Source organism: Leptosomus discolor, chromosome 13 (genome assembly GCF_034619465.1).
Source record: "Leptosomus discolor isolate bLepDis1 chromosome 13, bLepDis1.hap2, whole genome shotgun sequence".
NCBI classification, from domain to species: Eukaryota; Metazoa; Chordata; class Aves; order Leptosomiformes; family Leptosomidae; genus Leptosomus; species Leptosomus discolor.
In genome coordinates, this window is record NC_141403.1 from 21,443,026 (window position 1) to 21,461,632 (window position 18,607).

At 41.1% G+C, this 18,607-nt stretch overlaps 1 protein-coding gene across 1 annotated transcript in view; it reads left to right on the forward strand.

Annotated features, from left to right (window-relative positions):
- Positions 1 to 18,607, forward strand: part of ATP9B (ATPase phospholipid transporting 9B) — a 167,752-nt gene that overhangs the window by 55,788 nt on the left and 93,357 nt on the right. Inside the window, exon 8 of the mRNA XM_086472492.1 lies at positions 12,058 to 12,152. Within this exon, the coding sequence (XP_086328618.1) occupies positions 12,058 to 12,152 (95 nt within the window). The remainder of the gene's footprint in view (positions 1 to 12,057; positions 12,153 to 18,607) is intronic.

An 18,607-nucleotide genomic window follows, 5' to 3' on the forward strand; every position in this document is an offset into this window, starting at 1 on the left:
CAATCCTTTGCCTAACGCAGCCCCAGATACCGGGAGCTGCCTTTGCTGCCAGGGCACGTTGCTGGCTCATGGTAAACTTGGTGTCTACCTGGATCCCCAGGGCCTTTTCTGCCAAGCTGCTTTCCAGCTGGCTGGCCCCCAGCACATGCTGGTGTGTGGGGTTGTTCCTCCCCAGGTGCAGGATTTTGCACTATTTCTTGTTGAACTTCGAGGTTTTCGTTGACCTGTTTCTACGGCTTGTTGAAGTCCCTCTGGGCATCCCCCATTACATAGACCAGTTTCTTGAATTTCACTTATGGAACTCCTTAAAAATGGTATATTTACTCAGGCATAAATTACTAGTTGCAAACATACTTGCTCTTTTCGTTACAATTCTGAAAAATATAATCTCACTTGTATTAAAATTTGTAGTAAGAGTTTTCAGGATTCTTCATTTGTAATGACTTTAACAATGGTATGAGTAAAATGTGGGAATAAAACAGGAAAATAATTTTTCTTTTGAGGCTTTATAGCAATTCATTTCTGTAGCAATATAACTGCCTCAGGTGTGCTGGGTTTTTTACATTTTTTAACCATTTTACTGGCATAAACTATGCAATTCAAGTATGGCCTGTTGTCACTTGTATAGCTCGATCTGCTGTTGGAAGGAGCTCTTGAGTGAACTAGTAAAGGCTTAGTCCAGAGTCTGCCGTCTTAAAGGCCACTAATTAAAGAGAAGAGTTATTTTGAAAATGATGAGTTCTTAAGCATTTCCTCCCAGAAAGAGAGCATTCTGCTGGCAAGTATAGTTGCTTAAAAGGTCTAGTTTTGTACATGTGAAAATGCAAGTGGTAGTAGAGCATTTGTGTCCCAAACTCACTGCAGGTAAAAATATAATAAAGGTGATGCAAGTAATATCTGTTTGTTCTGGACAGTTAGGAACACGTGTTCTACAAACAACTTCTTTGTCTGGGCCCCAGCCTGTTCTGAAACTTCAGATATTTGGAAGTAAAACCAGAGGAGAAAATGTCAGTTTGGAATTCAGTTGTGCAACTGGTGTCAGTTTTTATCTCTTTATAAAGCCAACTACTGCAGAGTAATAAGGCTGAAGGAGCTGCATTTGTCACACATTCTGGAATTTTCTATTATGTTTAGAAAACAAGCATTATAAAACCTACCTGTCTGGGAACTAAAATGCTTTGAAAATCTATTGCTATAGAGAATGATAAATGACTAGAGTTAAGTTTTGCACATACGGCCAGATAAAAGTTTATCTTCAGGGCATGAGTAGCTGCCAACAATCTGTCCAAACTACTTTAATCTGTTTCTATACTTCAGTTCCTATTCCATTTTTAACATTTGATTTAACTGGGGCTTGAAATGTTTTGGTATCTACTTCAAGCCACTGAGTAATACCATTTCTATGTGATCAGCTACTTGTTTAAGATATAGTTGGGTAGCTTGAGTGTTATGTGGTGGAAGGAGGAGGGCTCAGCAGGCATTAAGCTCCTGCAGTATTACTCTCTGTATATTACTGATGTAAAATTACACAGTAAAATGTTATTAGAAGATTTAATCATGTATTTGATTCCCTAATTATTGTCTTTTAGTTTCTATGCATACTTGGGTGACTACCACAATGCATGTCTTTCGTTAGATTTGCTGCAAAAGAAGCAGTAACAAAGAAATATTTTACTATTTATTTGTTTTTCATATTAAAAAAAAAAAGAAGACTAGTAAGAGTTGAAAAAGTTGATTTGTAAGGAGGCTGTATATTGTGTTAGGCATAAATTTGCCTGTTCCCACTCTACAGTGATAATGCATTTCCCCAGAATTTCAGGGTATTTGGTGGCTTGGCTGGAGTAGCAGTCTGAATATCTTGAAATCCCAAACAATTCCCCCAGTTTTGGGAAACAGCTTGGAAAAGCTGGAGGTAAGAATCAGCAAAGCACATCTCGGAGGCAGGACAAGTCAGGGAAACAAACTATATGTATATTTATAGCTGATACCCACAGTCTATGTTGTTGAAGGCTTTGAAAATAAAGACAAAGAAATTACTCTTGCAAGTTAGGTTCAAGAATTCCTTGTGTAGAAGCAGTTTATAATGCCTTTCCTGTAAAGTATCTGTTCATGAGATGGATGCCATGCATTACGATTTTTTTTTAAAGATACTGTCACCTTTTTCTTTTGTTAGATTGTCAATTTGGGTATTTTTTTCTTTTCTTACTTGAAGGCTTTACTAGGAAAGCTGTTAACGTTACCTTGAGAATTCTTTGAAACTTCTCTTGGTGTCCTCATCCTTGTTACGAAAAAGGAATTTCTGCACAGCCTATAAAGCTCTGTTTATCGGGTCTCACAAGGAGTGATCTTGCTGTACTTTTACAACTGTCTCACTAAAAACTTAGACGCGATCCTCAGATCAATCGTAATGCATTCACAAGGTAAGGGTGGCTTGCACACGTTGATCCGATTGACTGTCGTGGGGGCTCCAGGTGTGTTGGCTGGCTGGAGCTGGAACGGAGGCTTGGGTGCACTTGAACTCCCCTAGTCTAGCGGCTCTGTCTCCAGTGCTGGAAAACCGAACGTGGAGTGACCTGCCTTGCAAGGAGCATGCGGCTGGAGGGGGCGCTGGGTTCTCCCACCGGTGCTGTGGCCCGTGTCGCCGCGCTGTCATCGCTCCTGGTGCACGTGAAGGGTAAATGACATACTTAACTACTTCAGCCACAGTTCTGATTGCAGGTGTCCATGTAGCTTTGCACAGCCTTCCTCTGTCTGGCAAGTAAAAAGCAACTGGAAAAAAAAATAGAATTCCTCTGCTTTGTGCTGTAATAAAGTCCGGTGATAAATCTCTGCAGCTGGGTCTGTTGGTTCTTCCCAGGCTCCTGTTTGGTAAAGGACAACGTGCTTTTACCTGCTAAATCTTCAGTTAAAGATTTACCCTCTTGTTTTTCACGTGCCTACTGTGATCAGATGGCGTTGTCAACTCCTTGGGCTTGTACTTTTCTGTGTTTATGCTTTATGAGATGCCCAGGCTTTGATTCCTGCTCCTCGTAATTTAGTTAGCGGTACGCCCTTCGAGTTGGTTACTGTTGCTTCTGCTAAGATCTTCCAAGACTAAACGTGCTTTCCATGGATTCTGGTATATTTGGCCATACGCTTTTCTCAGCCTCCTCTGTTTGCTCGTGAGCTCTGCTTTCATCAAGAGAGAAAATGCTCCTTAAGTTAGCTATCTATGTATTTTTTCTGTATTATTGGGCTTTAGAAATACATAAGTGCATGAGGGAGGTTGACAGGGAGAGTGAGTTCTGCTGTGCTGTCAGAGCTCTCAAATCAAGGAGCCTGTGTAGTCAGTATTCTTAAAATATTTTGAATGTTTTGAACCTTTACTTGTGGCATCGATGTTAAAGTTAATGCTTTGCGTTAGGATCAGAAAATTGATTTGATTTTAATTTTTCTACTTAAATTTAAGCCAAAAAAGAAGGAAAGCTAGTTAAAAAGTCCTAATTCCTAAATCCATTTCTGTTGTCATAGGCAGCAATTTAATGATTGTCGTGTATAACTGCTGCATACCTACTGTACGTTGTAAGGAGGATCCTGTTGAGCCTCTACACAAAGAGCTACTACTTGCACTTAGGATAATTCTAATAATACGTTTTAAATAAGAACCAACTCTTCAATTGTAACCGAGGGGTTTCCTGTGAGCACTGTGTGTTAAGGCCAGATAAATGGAAAATGCCGGCTGAACTCGGTACTTAGACCAGAATAACGAGTCAGATGACAGTCAGATACTAAAATGGATGGTGTTTGTGGAATAGCATCAGAGTTAGACCATTTTCCTGTTTCAGAGGGACCTTAAAATGGTTTGCAGTGGAGCCACTTCTGTGTTAAAAGACTGACCTCTCTGGCTGCAAAAGGTTCCGTTTCACCCCTTTTGCCTCCCCAGATGCGCAGCACACTTTGTATCAAAGCAATCTAATCTCGGTGAAATTAGCTTGCCGTAGTAGGTTACACTAGGTAGGATTTTTTTCTCCTACTGTGTTACAATGACTTCTTCTGGAAAATATTTTCATCCTTGATTCATTTGAAGGAAGAATGCCATCTACTGCTTGTTGAGCAGCATGCTTCTGATACTAACGTGTAGTAAATACGGCTAACGTGTTGAAGGTGTGGGCAAGGCTGGTTCACAAATGAATGAGCAAGGCTGAAAATATTCTCGAGGTTCTTGCAGTTTAATCAGGTGATGTTTGGATCATTCACAGGACAGATCACCATAGGTTATCCCAGCTCTAAATGTCAAAACCAGCTAGAATAGCAGGCTAGGCAAATGTGTGAACAGGGAGTAGCGTCAGTGAAAAATATTCTGGTGATTGCATAAAATGTAATGGTAAAGGTGACATCTGCTGAGCACAGTACCGATTTTCATAGCATTATGCAGTGGTGTTCTGGCCACCTCCACCTTTTTTTGATCTGAAAAGTGAAAACTTTTTCACTGTTCCAAGCTTTCTGTATGGCAGCGTGTTTTTTTTATTTAGTCATTAAGCTGAAGACGTAAATAATTCACATTCTCTTTTTTCTGTATCACTGGGTTTCTCCAAAAAGAGATTACTAGAATATATCAGAAGAATAATAGAGCGAAGTGGTGCATCAATTCCTATTAAATGGAAAAGATAAATTAATGCTTTTGAGTCTCCTTCTGTATATCCCAAAATAATATAAATCAGTAAGTTAAAATTTGAGAGTTTGAATATGAATGTAGATGCTTTTTTTTTCCATTTTAAAATTTTTTTACCTGGGACATTTTTTGCTATATATAAGAGAATTCTATAATGTTTTTCATAAAAATAGAGATAAAAATTCTTAAAACGTACTGAATCAATATAGCAATTCAAAAAAGATGCAGTGTGATCAAGCTTGGATTAAAAGCATCTGTGTGCTTGTCAATAAGGAACTGTGATGAGTTTGGGGGTATCATATTGACTATGTATTAATACATGGTATCCTATAAGACCATCAGCTGATTGTTTGGAATGTAAATGAATCTGTTGATGGATCCAGTGACTGATGGCTTAAATTCCAATTAATCAATTGCTTCATCGGTTTCTTAATTCAGATCAAATATCTCAAGTACACACAGTTCTTCTGTGGTCTTAAGAGAAATTAATGCTTTAAAACTAATTTAATCTATTTTCTATAAATGCCACTACCTTTTTTCAGTTGCATCCTATGTGATGGCATCGTAGCTTAAATGTTTGGGATGTTTCAGGTGTCTTGGGTTTTTTTCCTCCTTAGAAGCTATTATAATGAAAAGCTTCTTGTTATAGTGGTAAATGAAACTCTGCACTCCAGCCTGTCATCTTGGTGCTGCTATTCGTCTTGTCATCAGTTTAAAATTTCCATGCACATTACATTTCAGTAATATAAATGATTAAAAAATGAAGTTGTTCGTAAATGATCTGGTGTTAGGTGTGCAAAGTCAAAATCCATTTTTCTTCTGTTGGGTATATTCCAGTAACCCATCTCTTTCATTGCTTTTGACTTAAAGCAGGAGGGCTGGTAACATTACCAGACGGTACGTAGCTGCTTATGACACTACGGTTCCACGTGCCCCGTTTTCCAGTGACCCATCAATTAATTCATCAACACTTGACGCAGGCTCTTCACTGTGACACTTATACCGGTTGATCTTAATTTGATTGCCGTTAAAACCTTCCTTTCCTGACAACTGTTGTCAATTATACAAAATAAAATCAAGTATTCATAAGTAGGCTGTAATAGGATATAGGCAGACAGATTTAATAATTCAGTTTTGCTGAGGCTTGAAAGGCATTAGTTGTAGCTGTTGTTCTCATTTGTAAAAAATTCATTGGATACAGCTCTTGAGAGAGAGAGCAGACATAATTTTATTTATTTAGATTTGACTGAGAACAATCTAGACATGGAGTAGTGGTTTAGCATTATTTCAGTTTAAAAATAACTGACACGGATTCTTATCGGTTACATGTTATAGAAAGGAAATGTAACTTAATTTTACAATTTTTTTTTTGAGACTAATTGAAGTGCACACACTGTATGTTTGTTTTTCAGTGATATATCTGTGATGGAGTGTGGAATTCAACCCTGTGTCTACGCAGACAAAACAATACGTTTTCAAGACTAGGGTGGTTGGTCTTTCATATGCTTGTAAAATATGCATATTCCTGTGCTATATACAACTAAATTGTAGCTGTTTCCCTCTGGTGCATCTTCAGCACAGTAAAACATTAAGGTGTGTGCTATGGCGTGTTTGAACTGTACCTGTAAGGTCTCTTTAGTGCTTACTGGCAAGCCTTTTTTTTTTTAAGATTGCTGATACTTGGCAAAAAATCTGCAAGCAGAAATCTGTTAACTTTAATGTTCTTCAGGAGAAAATTAAATATGGTTTTCAGAACGTCTGTGTGTTGATTGCCTTATATACTATTCTTTACTATGTATACTGACATTTGTAGTAATTACCTGTGTGGGTTGACTGTTAAGGCTCTGTGGAAGGGATTTGAAATGCACTTGTGAAATCTAAAAAGGGAGATCTTTTTAAAAATAATTTCACTTGTAAAATGCTGATGAACTAGGTGTAGTTGAAGACAAGATCTGCTGTGATTGCTTAGAGCAAGAGCAGAAAAAGTGAAGGATGGAATGTAGAAGTATTTTTATAATGATGTCATGTACTTTGTCATTTTGTGATGCTAGTCAGGATAAGTTTAGGGTTTTTCCCCTGAATTCAGAATCCTCTCTCTTCTGTCTCTTCTTATGACTTGGAGCTTCTTTCTCAGATCCTTCTTTGGGCTGGGAATGGGGAAATGAAAATTAATTTCTGGATACAGGACAAGTGGGATAGTTTAGTTTAAGGAAACCATCTTAATTTCTCATCTTGCTGTTAGTCAGGAAACCTGGCCCACTCCTGGAGAGCGAGTGCTGTAAGTAGCACACTTTTCCACCCTCTCTTTGTAAAACCAAAGCCAGTAGACTTTGTGATCAGGGAGGAAGCTCTGTCTTCTCGCTATGCCAGTCCACCTACATTTTTTCTTGACATTTTCAGAATCTGAGTTGCAGGGAATTTCCATGAGTTGGTGCGTTCATTTTGAGGTATTTGGATTCAATTACCCTGTCTTGGATTATTCAAGAGTATTACTGCCTGACAAAGAACGTGAGGCCGTGCTTGTGTAAGTGGTAGGATGTCCTGCTTCTGTCTGATTATTTTAGAACACTGTTAGACTACTGAGAAGTTCTGTTGCAGTCTCCTACTCAAGAGCCTTTGCATAAAACACCTCTGAAAGAACAATGTTTGTAACACACAGGAGATGCTACACATGATACACGGTTCTGTTTCTGCAGCAAACTAAAGCAACTTCTCTAGGGTAGTTGGGATTTTATTTCCACAGTTATTGCAAATATTAAATCTCAGTGTAATTCAAATCATTTGACTGATTAATTTGGTGGTTTTTTTCATTATAGCCTTCTATGAAAATCAGGTGATGCAATTTTTTATAGAATAATTTATTTTCTTTTTGCCAGGTAGATTGCTTTTAGTCCGTCAATACTGCTATTTTGAGTTTCTTGTGTTAACTTTCTTTAGAAGCTCCTTGGTAAATAGGTTCAATAGTAAGCTAATTGTTTTCAGGAGAAATTACCCTTCTTTCTGCTTATCAGAAACAACAACATTTCCAAATTAAATAAAATAGGGATAAATAATACACAACAGGTTTTTTTTCTCTTCTAAGTGACTTATTTTAAAAACCCTATAAGCTAGAATATGTTTAAGAAAATATGTAACATCCTAAGTAACAGCTTGTTTTTAGAAGCCTGTATTAAAAACTGTAATTAATACTCAGAAGTGTGTATATGAAAATAAAATTGAAATGCTTGGTGGTAGCACAAGTTTATATATATTATTATATTTTCAGAAAATTAAAGATATCTACACGTAAAGAAACTGATGCATAAAATATGAATAGCAAGTTTGGTAGCATAAAAAACCCACAAGATTTGGCGCTCTGATGATGATGCATAGTATTAATTAAGAGAAAACTTACAATATAATTGGTTTTTACTTTATGAAGAAGGTTCTTTTTCTGGTTGGGGAGGATTTTTGTCCCCTCCCTTTTTTTTTTTCGCCTTTCTCAGTTTTTTTTTTTAAAGAAGTTTATGGCTAAAATATGACCAGCATTTCCCAATCACAACCTGTATTTAGCTTGAAAATGTTTCTTCAGGGCCTTTTTCTTCAGGGTTCCTAGAGGTAGGCAGGCCCACAGAGGTCACTGATGCGCGTGGCAGCGTAAACCCTTTCCAGAAGCATTTGACGTGTTTGTGTCCTGAATGCAGCCTTCAGTCCAGCACACACTGAGTGAGTAGGATTCTTGCTCTGTATTGAGCACAGAAACTTTGATAAATCCATTCCAGGCATATCGTGGCCCTAAATTAGTGCCTTCATAGATGAGCTTTTGTATCTCTATTTCAAAACACCGTAAAAGATACGGAAATAAATGTTATTTTTGTTCAATATTCTATTAACACACAAACTAGCTTTTAAAATAGGATGGGTTTGTTATCCATAGTATCTCAAATAGCCAGAAACAAGAAGTCTGTTAATAATTAGCAATGTATCCTTATATTTTAAAGTTACACAGTTACTTAGGTTCTTAAAAATGGTTTTCAGCCTCTGTGTTGCAGGTGCTGCTTTTCCTCAGAAGAGCAATCTCAGGGTGAATTCTGGACAGGCCTCAAATAGTTGAGCTTTTGCTAAAACACAAAAGATGGAACTGTAGTCCTAGGACTTCCCTAAGCATTCAAGTTTTCACAGATTTCAACTGAAATGGTTTTAAAAATGAGTTTAGTTGCACTTGGGCAGCACCTTGCATGAACACGCTCCAAATTGATTTATGCCTGTCTTCGACTGATTAGGCTAAATGAATATTACATACTTGTAAATCCATTTAAATGTGCTCACGTGACATTTAGAGCACTTCCGATAAATGATTAAACTCTTTAAACCCAATGTAATTTCCTTAAATCAACCCTTAAATTCTGATTGAGATAATGCCAGAATTTTCACTATGAAGACGGAAATGTCAGACTCGTTCACTATGTTCAACTTTGTGCACTTGAATCTTGAATAACTGTATTGTTATGGGAAGTGAATATCTGAGTGCCCTCACTATGGAAAGGAAAAAGTTGAATTTTATTCATTCTCCTTTATATGTAGCCTTATGAAAATTTCTAATGTTCTGTGTGGAATTTTTTTTGGTAGACAGCTATACTTTGGTAAATATTTTAAATACTTCATGACATCTACTTTAAGCAGCACAGGACTTAGAAAAAAATTTGATTCTTTGTGTGCTGTAAAATAATTTTCAGGTTCAAGAGTTATCACTGAATTCAGAGGGAATAGCAATTCCTGACGTTTGTATAGATGTGTTTTTTCCTGTCAAGTCATGCTCAGGTTAGAAATGTAAGAGATTTTTAACACTAACCTAAATCATTCTGTTAAAGTACACAACACAATTTTTTTTACTACATTTGTTTGTTTTAAATTTTGTGATTCCAGGGAGGGGACAGTGCTTCCAAGCATTTCAGAATGAAGCAGTTACAATAGGTATTTTTTTTTAAGAGACTTTGATTTTTAGAAGTTTTATGTACTGCTGACTCAAACGTCTTCTGAGGGTAAAGTATGTGTGACTTCCACACAATACACAGTGCGGAATATTTAGTTTTTTACAGGTCCACGGTCTTGATAGGGATGAAGAGTGTTTTTATACATAGTTTCTAATGACATGTTTCATCTCCCATATTTATAGCTTAGTTAAGCCAGGTTTAAAATCAGTATCTTGTAGTATAATTAAAATGACTTGGTCAAATCTGCTGCAGTATTTGAGGTAGTGAAGAGGGCTGTATTGTTTCCGTTTTGCTGTTGTGATCACTATTGAAAGCTGACTTGGCAGAAAGCAATCCCTTTTTCTGGATAAAAGGGAAACAGGCTATGAGATAAGTTATTGATGAAATTAACTGCTGAAGTGGAGAGGAAATGCAGCTGGCCAATACATGTCATAGTGTGAGCTCTATTAAATGAATATATGTGCAGTCAACCATTCACAGGAGCCACACTGGTCTTGAACTGCATTGATCTATAGTATAATTCTAAATGAAATTGATGGAAGAGAGCAACCATTGACAGGAAGGGTAAAGAGAACCATGAAAAGTCTTGTACAGGAAAAGTATGATGGAAAATAGGCTCATCTGTGCTATGGATAGAAACTGCGGTGAAACTGCGGTATTTCGAGGTATTCCTGGGTACTTCACCCTTAATTATAACGCAGTGTATGTCACTGGACTCTTCAAAAAGTTCTTTATAGTATTTTATTTTTGGAAGAAAATCCATAAACAATCCTGTCAAAAATACAAAATCAGCTTTTTCAAGAACTTTAGATCCAGCTTTGCAGCTTGCAGCTCTGGGCTTCGGGTGAAATTTAGTAGTGATAATGTGTTCTGAGAGCTGTTTATATTAACATTTAAAGATCTGTTTACTTCCTGTGCACTTAATATAAATACAGTGTTACATGAAGGCTTGTAAGCTGCTTTCAGGACTGTTGTGCAAAAATGCTGCCTTCTAGTCAGATATAATTTCAGGTGGCTTCTCTCTCGAGCATGTCCTTTCAGACCGTTAGCTCACTGAACTGCTTAATTTACAGGCCTCGATGAATAAAACATTGGGTCGTGTTAGATTTTTACTTACATCAGGGTCCACATGTCCTATAAAATAATCTCTCTCTTAATTCCGTGTTCGCTGGTAGGTACGTGTTCTGATGTAGTGCCTGTGAGGTTCAGAGCTTCTAGCAGATTGATGTCTTGTCTGTGCAAGAAGACTCAAACCTGGATAAACTCCTGTGCCAGTGCTCCCTGTAGTTTAATTGCTACCCTGTCACTTCCAGTGATGAAACTGCTTTGTTAGTTTTTTATTGGATTGGTTGAGATGTAGAAGGAGTTACAGCTATATATGCGTGTCTGTGTATACATGTCGTTTAAAACTTACAAATAACTAGAAAAATCTGGTTTTGTTTCATACCCATAGCACACAGTAACAATAGTGCATACAGAGTTGTTAGGCTGTAGCTTAATGGAAGGTGTAATTACTGCTTCAGAAATATTTGAGGTTTCTTTTGTGTATCAGTTGTGAAGGGTATGGCTAAAATTTTACCACCTCTTCAAACTAGATGGAAGTTGTGGCTCATTGTACATGTTTTTAATAGGCTCGCAATGTTTGTGTGCAGTCTTTTTTGCATCTTACATTAATAACCTATGTGTTACTCCAGACTTGATAACCTAACCCCCTAGGTTTTGGGGTAGGGGGAGGCTCTGCGCTGGTCTCAGTTTTCTTCTGTTTCTTGAAGACTAGTCTGTAACACACACTGATTCTGTTCAGTATGTGTCCGCCTGTATCTTGAGCATCCCTCGTGTCTTAGGTACTGTGCGTGTGTTGAGAGGTTTCTTTAGCCTTGGATCCTTGGCACTTACTTAAATAGTTTTGAATCATTTGTATAATACATTGGGATGCGTATTGTTTGGAATGGTATCCATGTTAAGGATTTATTTAAAACAAATTTTTTTGGAGAAGCCAGGAGACTGTAGGCAGTGGAAGTTTGTGATGTCATAGCAGCAGAGACAAAAATCACAGGCATCAGTTCAGTATTCTGTTGTGTTGGAACTGTACAAGTGACACAATTCTAGAAAGAAAAAAAAAAACCTTACACCTGTTCCAGCTTCCACCAGTGAGGTGTATCTCATGCTGATAACAGTTGGGAACCTGTTTAAGAAACCTGTAAAATAGGATTCCCCCCGGGGGTTCATGAACTGGCATATTGTTAATGTTATCGGAAAAATTCTGCTATTGTGTGATATCTGGAGCATTCCTGGAAGAAGGCACACAGACATTCCAAAATATGAATGCTTTTATGGACATTTATTTTAAAACAGTTGTAAATTTCTTTATTTTCACTCTTCTACATTTCTGGAGATCAAAAAAATAGTTTGATGTCTCTTTATAACTTCAAGGTTCATGTTTCATTCGAACTGACCAGCTCGATGGAGAAACAGACTGGAAGCTGAAGGTTGCTGTCAGTTGCACACAAAGGTTGCCAGCTTTGGGGGTAAGCACTTTATCTGTCTGCTTTTAAGGTATCTTCTATGTATGCATATATGTATCTCTTATCTAAAAGATTGTTACAATTATTCTAAGTATTGGAAAATATCTGTTATCACAGTCCTAGTTTTTGCAATGAATAGGAGATAGATATTCCGCTGAATGCTGAATGAGAAGTTGGTTATGAAAATATTCTTGTTTTTTTACATGGGAAAGAAGCTGAGACAGAATTGGAATTTTATCTTCCAACCTGGTGGTTCTTGGTCCCCACTGAGAGCCATACTCTGCAGAAGCGTACGGCACTTGTGGTGTTCTCAGCCACGTGTTAGACTGCAAGCGCGAGCCATTCTTGCCTCGGGAGCTGGGGCTTTCACCATCAGCTTGTAAGCTCGGGGAGCAGCAGCCTGCTCTGGGGAGGTGAAGTGCTGCTGGTTGGCTCTGCTCGGGCCAGGTGCCGCGTGCAAGTCCCTACGAGGAGGGTTCTCGGAGCGTTGCCTGAACGGTGGGAGTGTGGTTTGAGCATGTACGTGTCCTGTCATGGGTAACTCTGTTAAAATAGTGAAAAGGGGAGGGTGTGTCCATATGTGTACATTCAAAATAGACACATACCTACGAAAATTTATGTAGGATTGTATAAATGTCTCTTTAATGAGGAGCTGAATTGTGTCCCTTGGACTGGGGAAGCTTGCTGTAGCTTGCTGTTTTACAGGAGATTTGGCTTGGTGTTGAGACTTCCTCTGAAAACATACTCGAGTTGCGAGCTTGTGGAAATTTACCTGTACAGAATTCCTGGTGTTTCGACACTCAGTCCTTTAGGTGCTTTATTAAAGGCAAAGGTACATTAAGAGGACCGTTCATATGCCATCTCAATAGAAAAAGTGTTAGGTTACCTGCCAGATCTTAGCAGGACTTCTGTGGTTATTCTTCCAGACTTAGAGTTGCTGCCACACTGAACTTGGCAAAAGGGAGAGGTTTTTCCTGTGTTCATAGTGCTCTGGCTACTGGCTTCACATGTGACAGGAGGAGGAAAAAATAGGTGGGTTTGAATGTAGAGGACTGGGACCAAGGGATGGAACGGGAGGTTGGTCATGCCAGACAGAGATGCCGAGTCAGGCTCAGAGACGGGAGTTCTGGTGCAAGAACAGACTTTAACAAGTATTCTGTAACCTGCACTTGAATTTAGTATTTGTAATAATGCCTCTCCTCTAGGTTTTTACCACTTAATCATTGGCCTAGCTTGTTTTTTCATTAAAAAAAATCATGGCCACATTTGAGACAAGTGCATGCATTTGAGTAGGATCCAGTCAATTTTCTGTCTTGCTTTGATTTTATTATTAAATAGTGCTTTTCTGATAGTTACGACTGTGTCCAACTTAGCTATTGTTTTTTATTTCTGTTGTTTTGGAAGCATCACTGACTGCACTCGGCCAATACAGCTCTCCATGCAGAGCACTGCCTCTGAGTTCTGTTTGCTGGGTATAATTTTGGTGTTCTGAAGCTGATGAAATCTGGGGTAAATTACAATGCAAAGGTTTCTCTACACTTTTTTGGAAAAGAAAAGAAGTTTTACATTATCTTTTTTCTTTTTTTTTTTCCAAAAAAAAACCCCTAAATCCATGTCTGAAGTTTCCCCTCCTTGTTAGGAAGAAATAGACCTGGTAGAGCGGGGAATTGTTGTATTGTAACTTGTTATTTGTTTAAGAAAAAAACCCCAATCAGTTATCAATAGACTTGACAAACTGTTAAGCATCTATGGAGATAGCGTAAAATTATGGTTAAACCAGTGCATTTGATTTGACAGAAGTAAATGTATTGTAGTTTACCATGGAAAATAAATCAGAGATGGTTGCAGTTGGGGAGTCTGCATTGGAATGGTAGGACCTGCAGCCTCAGCTTCCTGCAGAAGTGAAGAGTTGCTTCAGGTGGTGCCTGTTTGGGGCACGTAAGGGAGGGAAAGGCAAGGTGTCACCAAGGAATTATTCATGTGTCTTGGAAACAGCGTACAAGTGTACAGTGTGCAACTGCACTGTCTAGTAACCATGTCTTCCTCAGTTGTTTCCACTTACTGCCGTTAACCTACCTCTGACTGGTCTCTGCTGCTTGCAGGATTTTTGTGTTCTCCCCCTTCTTGAGCTGAAGGTGACAACCTGAGTTGTGCCATGAGGTGTGGTTAATCGGGGAGCCATGGACACTTAACAAACCTCCCCTGGCTGCCAGCAGCACGTGGAAGTCATCGAGCAGTTGATGTGCCTCTGCCCTTCCTGGCATCACACAGTTGTCGGTGGTCAACCACACTGGCCACAGCTTGGTCTGCGTGAGGCTGACGTGGCACCCTGGAGTAACTGACACTGGCTAGAATAATTCTGGCAGCTCAACTGAACTGCTGCCCAGTTTCTGTACCATGTGGTTTGGTTAAACCATTGGTGCTTGTTGGTCCTTCAGCGATGTCCCTTTAAATGGCGGTTGCTTCCCAGCTGGTCTTAGGCTGTTTGCAGTTGTCCTGTCATGTATCTGCTTCACTCTGAGCCCCCTCTGTCTGTGAATTCTTTGGGGGAAGTGGTAGCCTGATGCACCCAAATGTAAATGCTTTTTAGGGGATCCCCACGACCTTAACAGAAGATAATGCTCAGCACACGTCTCAGAAAGCTGTTTCCATTCCTGTGGAAAGTACATACGTGTTTCTTTAATTTCTGCAAAGACACTTTTACCTTTACTGGGATGGCAACAATATGCAAGAGTGTTGGCCATCTAAAGAATGGACAACTCCAGAAGATTAGTATGAAGCTCTAAGCAAGCCATGAATTTCAAACTAACAAAAAATAGCATTATGGAGCTACTTTATTCTAATCCTGATTTTTGTAGTTCCTAATAGTCAAAGCTGTGGCTGTCAATAGGCCCTACACGTGTTTGGTTTTAAAAGTTAAGATGCAGTGGGCAGAATTCTTTCTTTATAGTTAGAGTAAAAATAATAGGTTCGGGAAAAAGTGTGAAAATAGGATACACGCTTCAAACATGTAGGGATAGTGTTTGGCACCTTTTGAAGCTTTACACCCAACTGATCTGAAAAGGGGTGCTTAAAACAGGGTTTCTCAGCAAACAGTGTTCAAGCTCTCGTGTACAAGCAGTGGTCATAATTTGAAGCAACTTCGTTAAAGGCAGGAATCATGTGAGAAATCCCTTTCACGTAGACTTTGTCTCACCCTAGGCTTCTACAGTGCCCTCCGTTGCTGAGGACTGAAAAGGCAGGCCAGCTGCTTTCCGGATAGGGCCGTGGCTGTGGCTGTGCGGAACACCCTGGGCTTTGGTTCTGCTCCGAACGTGCCAGCCCCTGGTTTACAGCGATGGCCCGTCTCCCTGCGCAGCCAGGCGGCGGGGCTTCTGCTCCCGGAGCGCCATGGGGACCGCAGCCTGCCGAGGGCCGAGCTCCCCGGGCCCGGGCTGGGCGCCGGTTCCTGGCCGGGCGCCGGTTCCTGGCCTCCCCGCCAGGTTGGGGCGCAGAACTGGCGGGTGAAACGGCGGCGCCCCCGCGCTCCCTAGAGCCGTTCCCGAAAAGGGCTGTGCCGCCGGGCGGTTTGGGGCCTCCCCAGCGCCGCCGGGCCGTGCGCTCCTGACAGACCCCGTGGGACGCCGGCGGGCGCCGTTGCCGCGGGCGGCCTGTGCCGGCGGCCCCCTCCGCGCCGGCGGCCCCCTCCGCGCCGGCGGTGGCGGGAGGCGGCGGTGCGGCCCGCCCGCGCGCCCTGGTGGCCACCTGCCGGGCCGCCGCCGCGGCGGGAAGGGGGGCCCCGCCGAGGGCTGAGGGTCCCGCCCGGGCGGGGCAGGAGCGGGTAGAGCCGGGGGTGCTGGGCGCCTGGCGGGGGAGCGCGGAGCTGCGTTGGCCTCGGCCGTTTCCACGGCGCGAAGCTCGCGTGTAATGCGGTGCTGCCTGTGGAGGGGTCGGCGGCAAAACCGGGGCCGGTGTCCGCGGTGCCTCTGCGGGGGGTTGTGACAGACCGGCGGCCGGCTGTGGGCGCCGTGCCCAAGAGACCCCGGGCTCGGGCCTGCTGCCCTTGCGGCCCCTGGGCCCTGCTGGGCCGCCCCGGGGGTTGCTGCAGCGGGTCAGCGCCCGTGGGCTCGCTCTGCCCCACTGGCCCCGCTCGGCCCCGCCGGCCCCCGTCGCTGCAGTGGGGCTTCGCCTGGCTCCCAGGGGCGCCCCGTGTGAAAAGCGACGCCTCGCATGGCGCCCACTCCACGTGCTGGCAGCACGCTCCCAGAGCCGAGGCAAGAAGAGATCTTTAATGATCTGAGAGACCATGTGCAAGCTGAGCGTAGAACACACGATAAACAACTGGGTCACGTGTTTGACAGGGCGTACTCCCCATAACCATCACTGGTTTTGGTTTCTTGACTCCCCCAAGGCACCTGGTGCCGGCACGAGTGGCCAGTGGGGTCGGCGGAGCAGTGCCCTAACCCTGCCTGCTGCGACAGCCAGGGCGGCCAGGCTGCAGAGCTCCTCCGAAGGAACGGGTGACACCACCAAGACCATCCGCACGGATTTTGTTGTCTTTGTGAAGCACTTAATGTGATCAGAGAATTAAAATTTCAACAAGCCGTTTAACGACGTCTGGGCAGCAAATACCGTAATGCCGAGATCGGGTTTCCTGGTGGTTCCGTAGCGGCAGCGGGGGCGGTTCTGGCAGTTGGCATGTTTGGAGGCATTATTCTCTAGCTTGGGTGATCAATTAAATTTATTAACAGCAGTGAGGTCACTGTAATTTTCAATAAATGGTGACTTGCTGATTTATATCAGAAGATCCATACAGCAGTAAACAATACCATTTACATTTAATTAGTTTTATTGAACCAAAGGCAATTTTATTTGTAATGAACTACATGTTATGATTAAGAATGTATTTTAATGATCTTTAAGTAAGGTGAACAAATGTTGCCCTTGACCTAATAGAGGAGATTTTTCTATGTTATCGATAACTTTACAGTGAATTTTAAATTGTGGAATGCAAAAGAGAACATTTTCATTATTGTACCATCAAGTCATTTCCTGCCTTTCAGTGTGGAAGGGTGAAATGTGCTCTTCTGACTTGCTGTTCTCAGTTATGAGATAACTAAATGCACATCAAGGTTTTAAAAAGAGTCCCATCTACTGTTCCCTAAAATAATTTAATTTTTTTACTTGAGATTCAAGTCTTTCATATAGTCTCTTTAGTCTAGAACGGTTACAATCCCCCTACCCAAGTGGTTTTGGTTTTTTTCTTGAGTTGAAAATAACTGAGGTCATTTGCCCTCGCTGTCTCCTAAAAGCCACGTAACTTTAGATGTAGAATACTGTTCCATTGAACTTAGCAGCAGAACCATTTGGCTTCAGTGAAATACAGTTCAACGCTTATGGTGTGATGGTAATTCTTTACTGAAGCTGAATTTCACAAAGATCCAGTCTCTCATTAGTGAAATCATTAATAAAAAGCAGTTGTCTTTTTTCTTTCTTTTTTTTTTTTTACTATAATCAAATCCTTTAAGGTAATTTCCCTTCTCCCTGCTTTTATATAGGGGGAAGCAATGATACAACCGAACCAGGTAGTTCTATTGACATGCAGTGTTGTGTACAGATCTTGATGTCTCCTTAAATTCACCATCGTGGCTTCTTTCAAGACGTTGAGATGAGGAGGGCACAGCTGCTGCTGCTGGGAGAGCAGCGCTGGGGGAGGGAACACCTTTGTACTCTTGTGGTAACCTTTATTGTTGAGTCAGCTCACGTAATCTGTCTTCTATCACTGTGTCGTTCGTGGCATTTCTCTTTTCTTTCCCAAAATTTCAGCTACTGTATTTTATTGGCCTGAAAATGATGTCTGTCTGGAGGACAGAGCATGGGGTACAGAAAAAAAGTCCTTACCCCTTTTCGTTACCCTGATGTGAAAAAATACTTTGGAAAGCTCCTGAGCGTGTGTGATATGCTGGCACGTCTTCTCTTTCTGCTGCTTGCCAGTGAAGTGCCAATGAACTAGCACCCCGGAGTTCTCTCAGAGCTTGGGTTTTCCTTGTGGTTTTTAGTCTTAAGAGAAAACATGCACTTTTGGAATACTCTGCTGGTTCTAGTTGTGGCATTGTGGAGCAATGCCACAGATGCGTGGGGAACGTGCAGATCTCAGCTTTTCAGAAAGATAAGTGAGCTTGTTTCAGAGTTGAAATTGAAAAAAGAAAAAAAAGGAAAACATGAAAGTTTACGTGTTAAATGAGAAATATAGAAGAATTAATACATAAAAAGAAAAACACACCGAAGGAATGTGGCAGAAACTTTTGCAGTTAAAATGGGACAAAGGAGAACATCACAGGAGAAGAACCCAGGAAGATTAGAAACCAGGAAAATGTATTACTGTACAAATGACGACATACTTAAAAAGGTGGATGTTTCTGCTTCCTTTTATTATAATGTTTCTTCCCACTAAGGCGTGCTCTGAAAAGGGAGAAGTT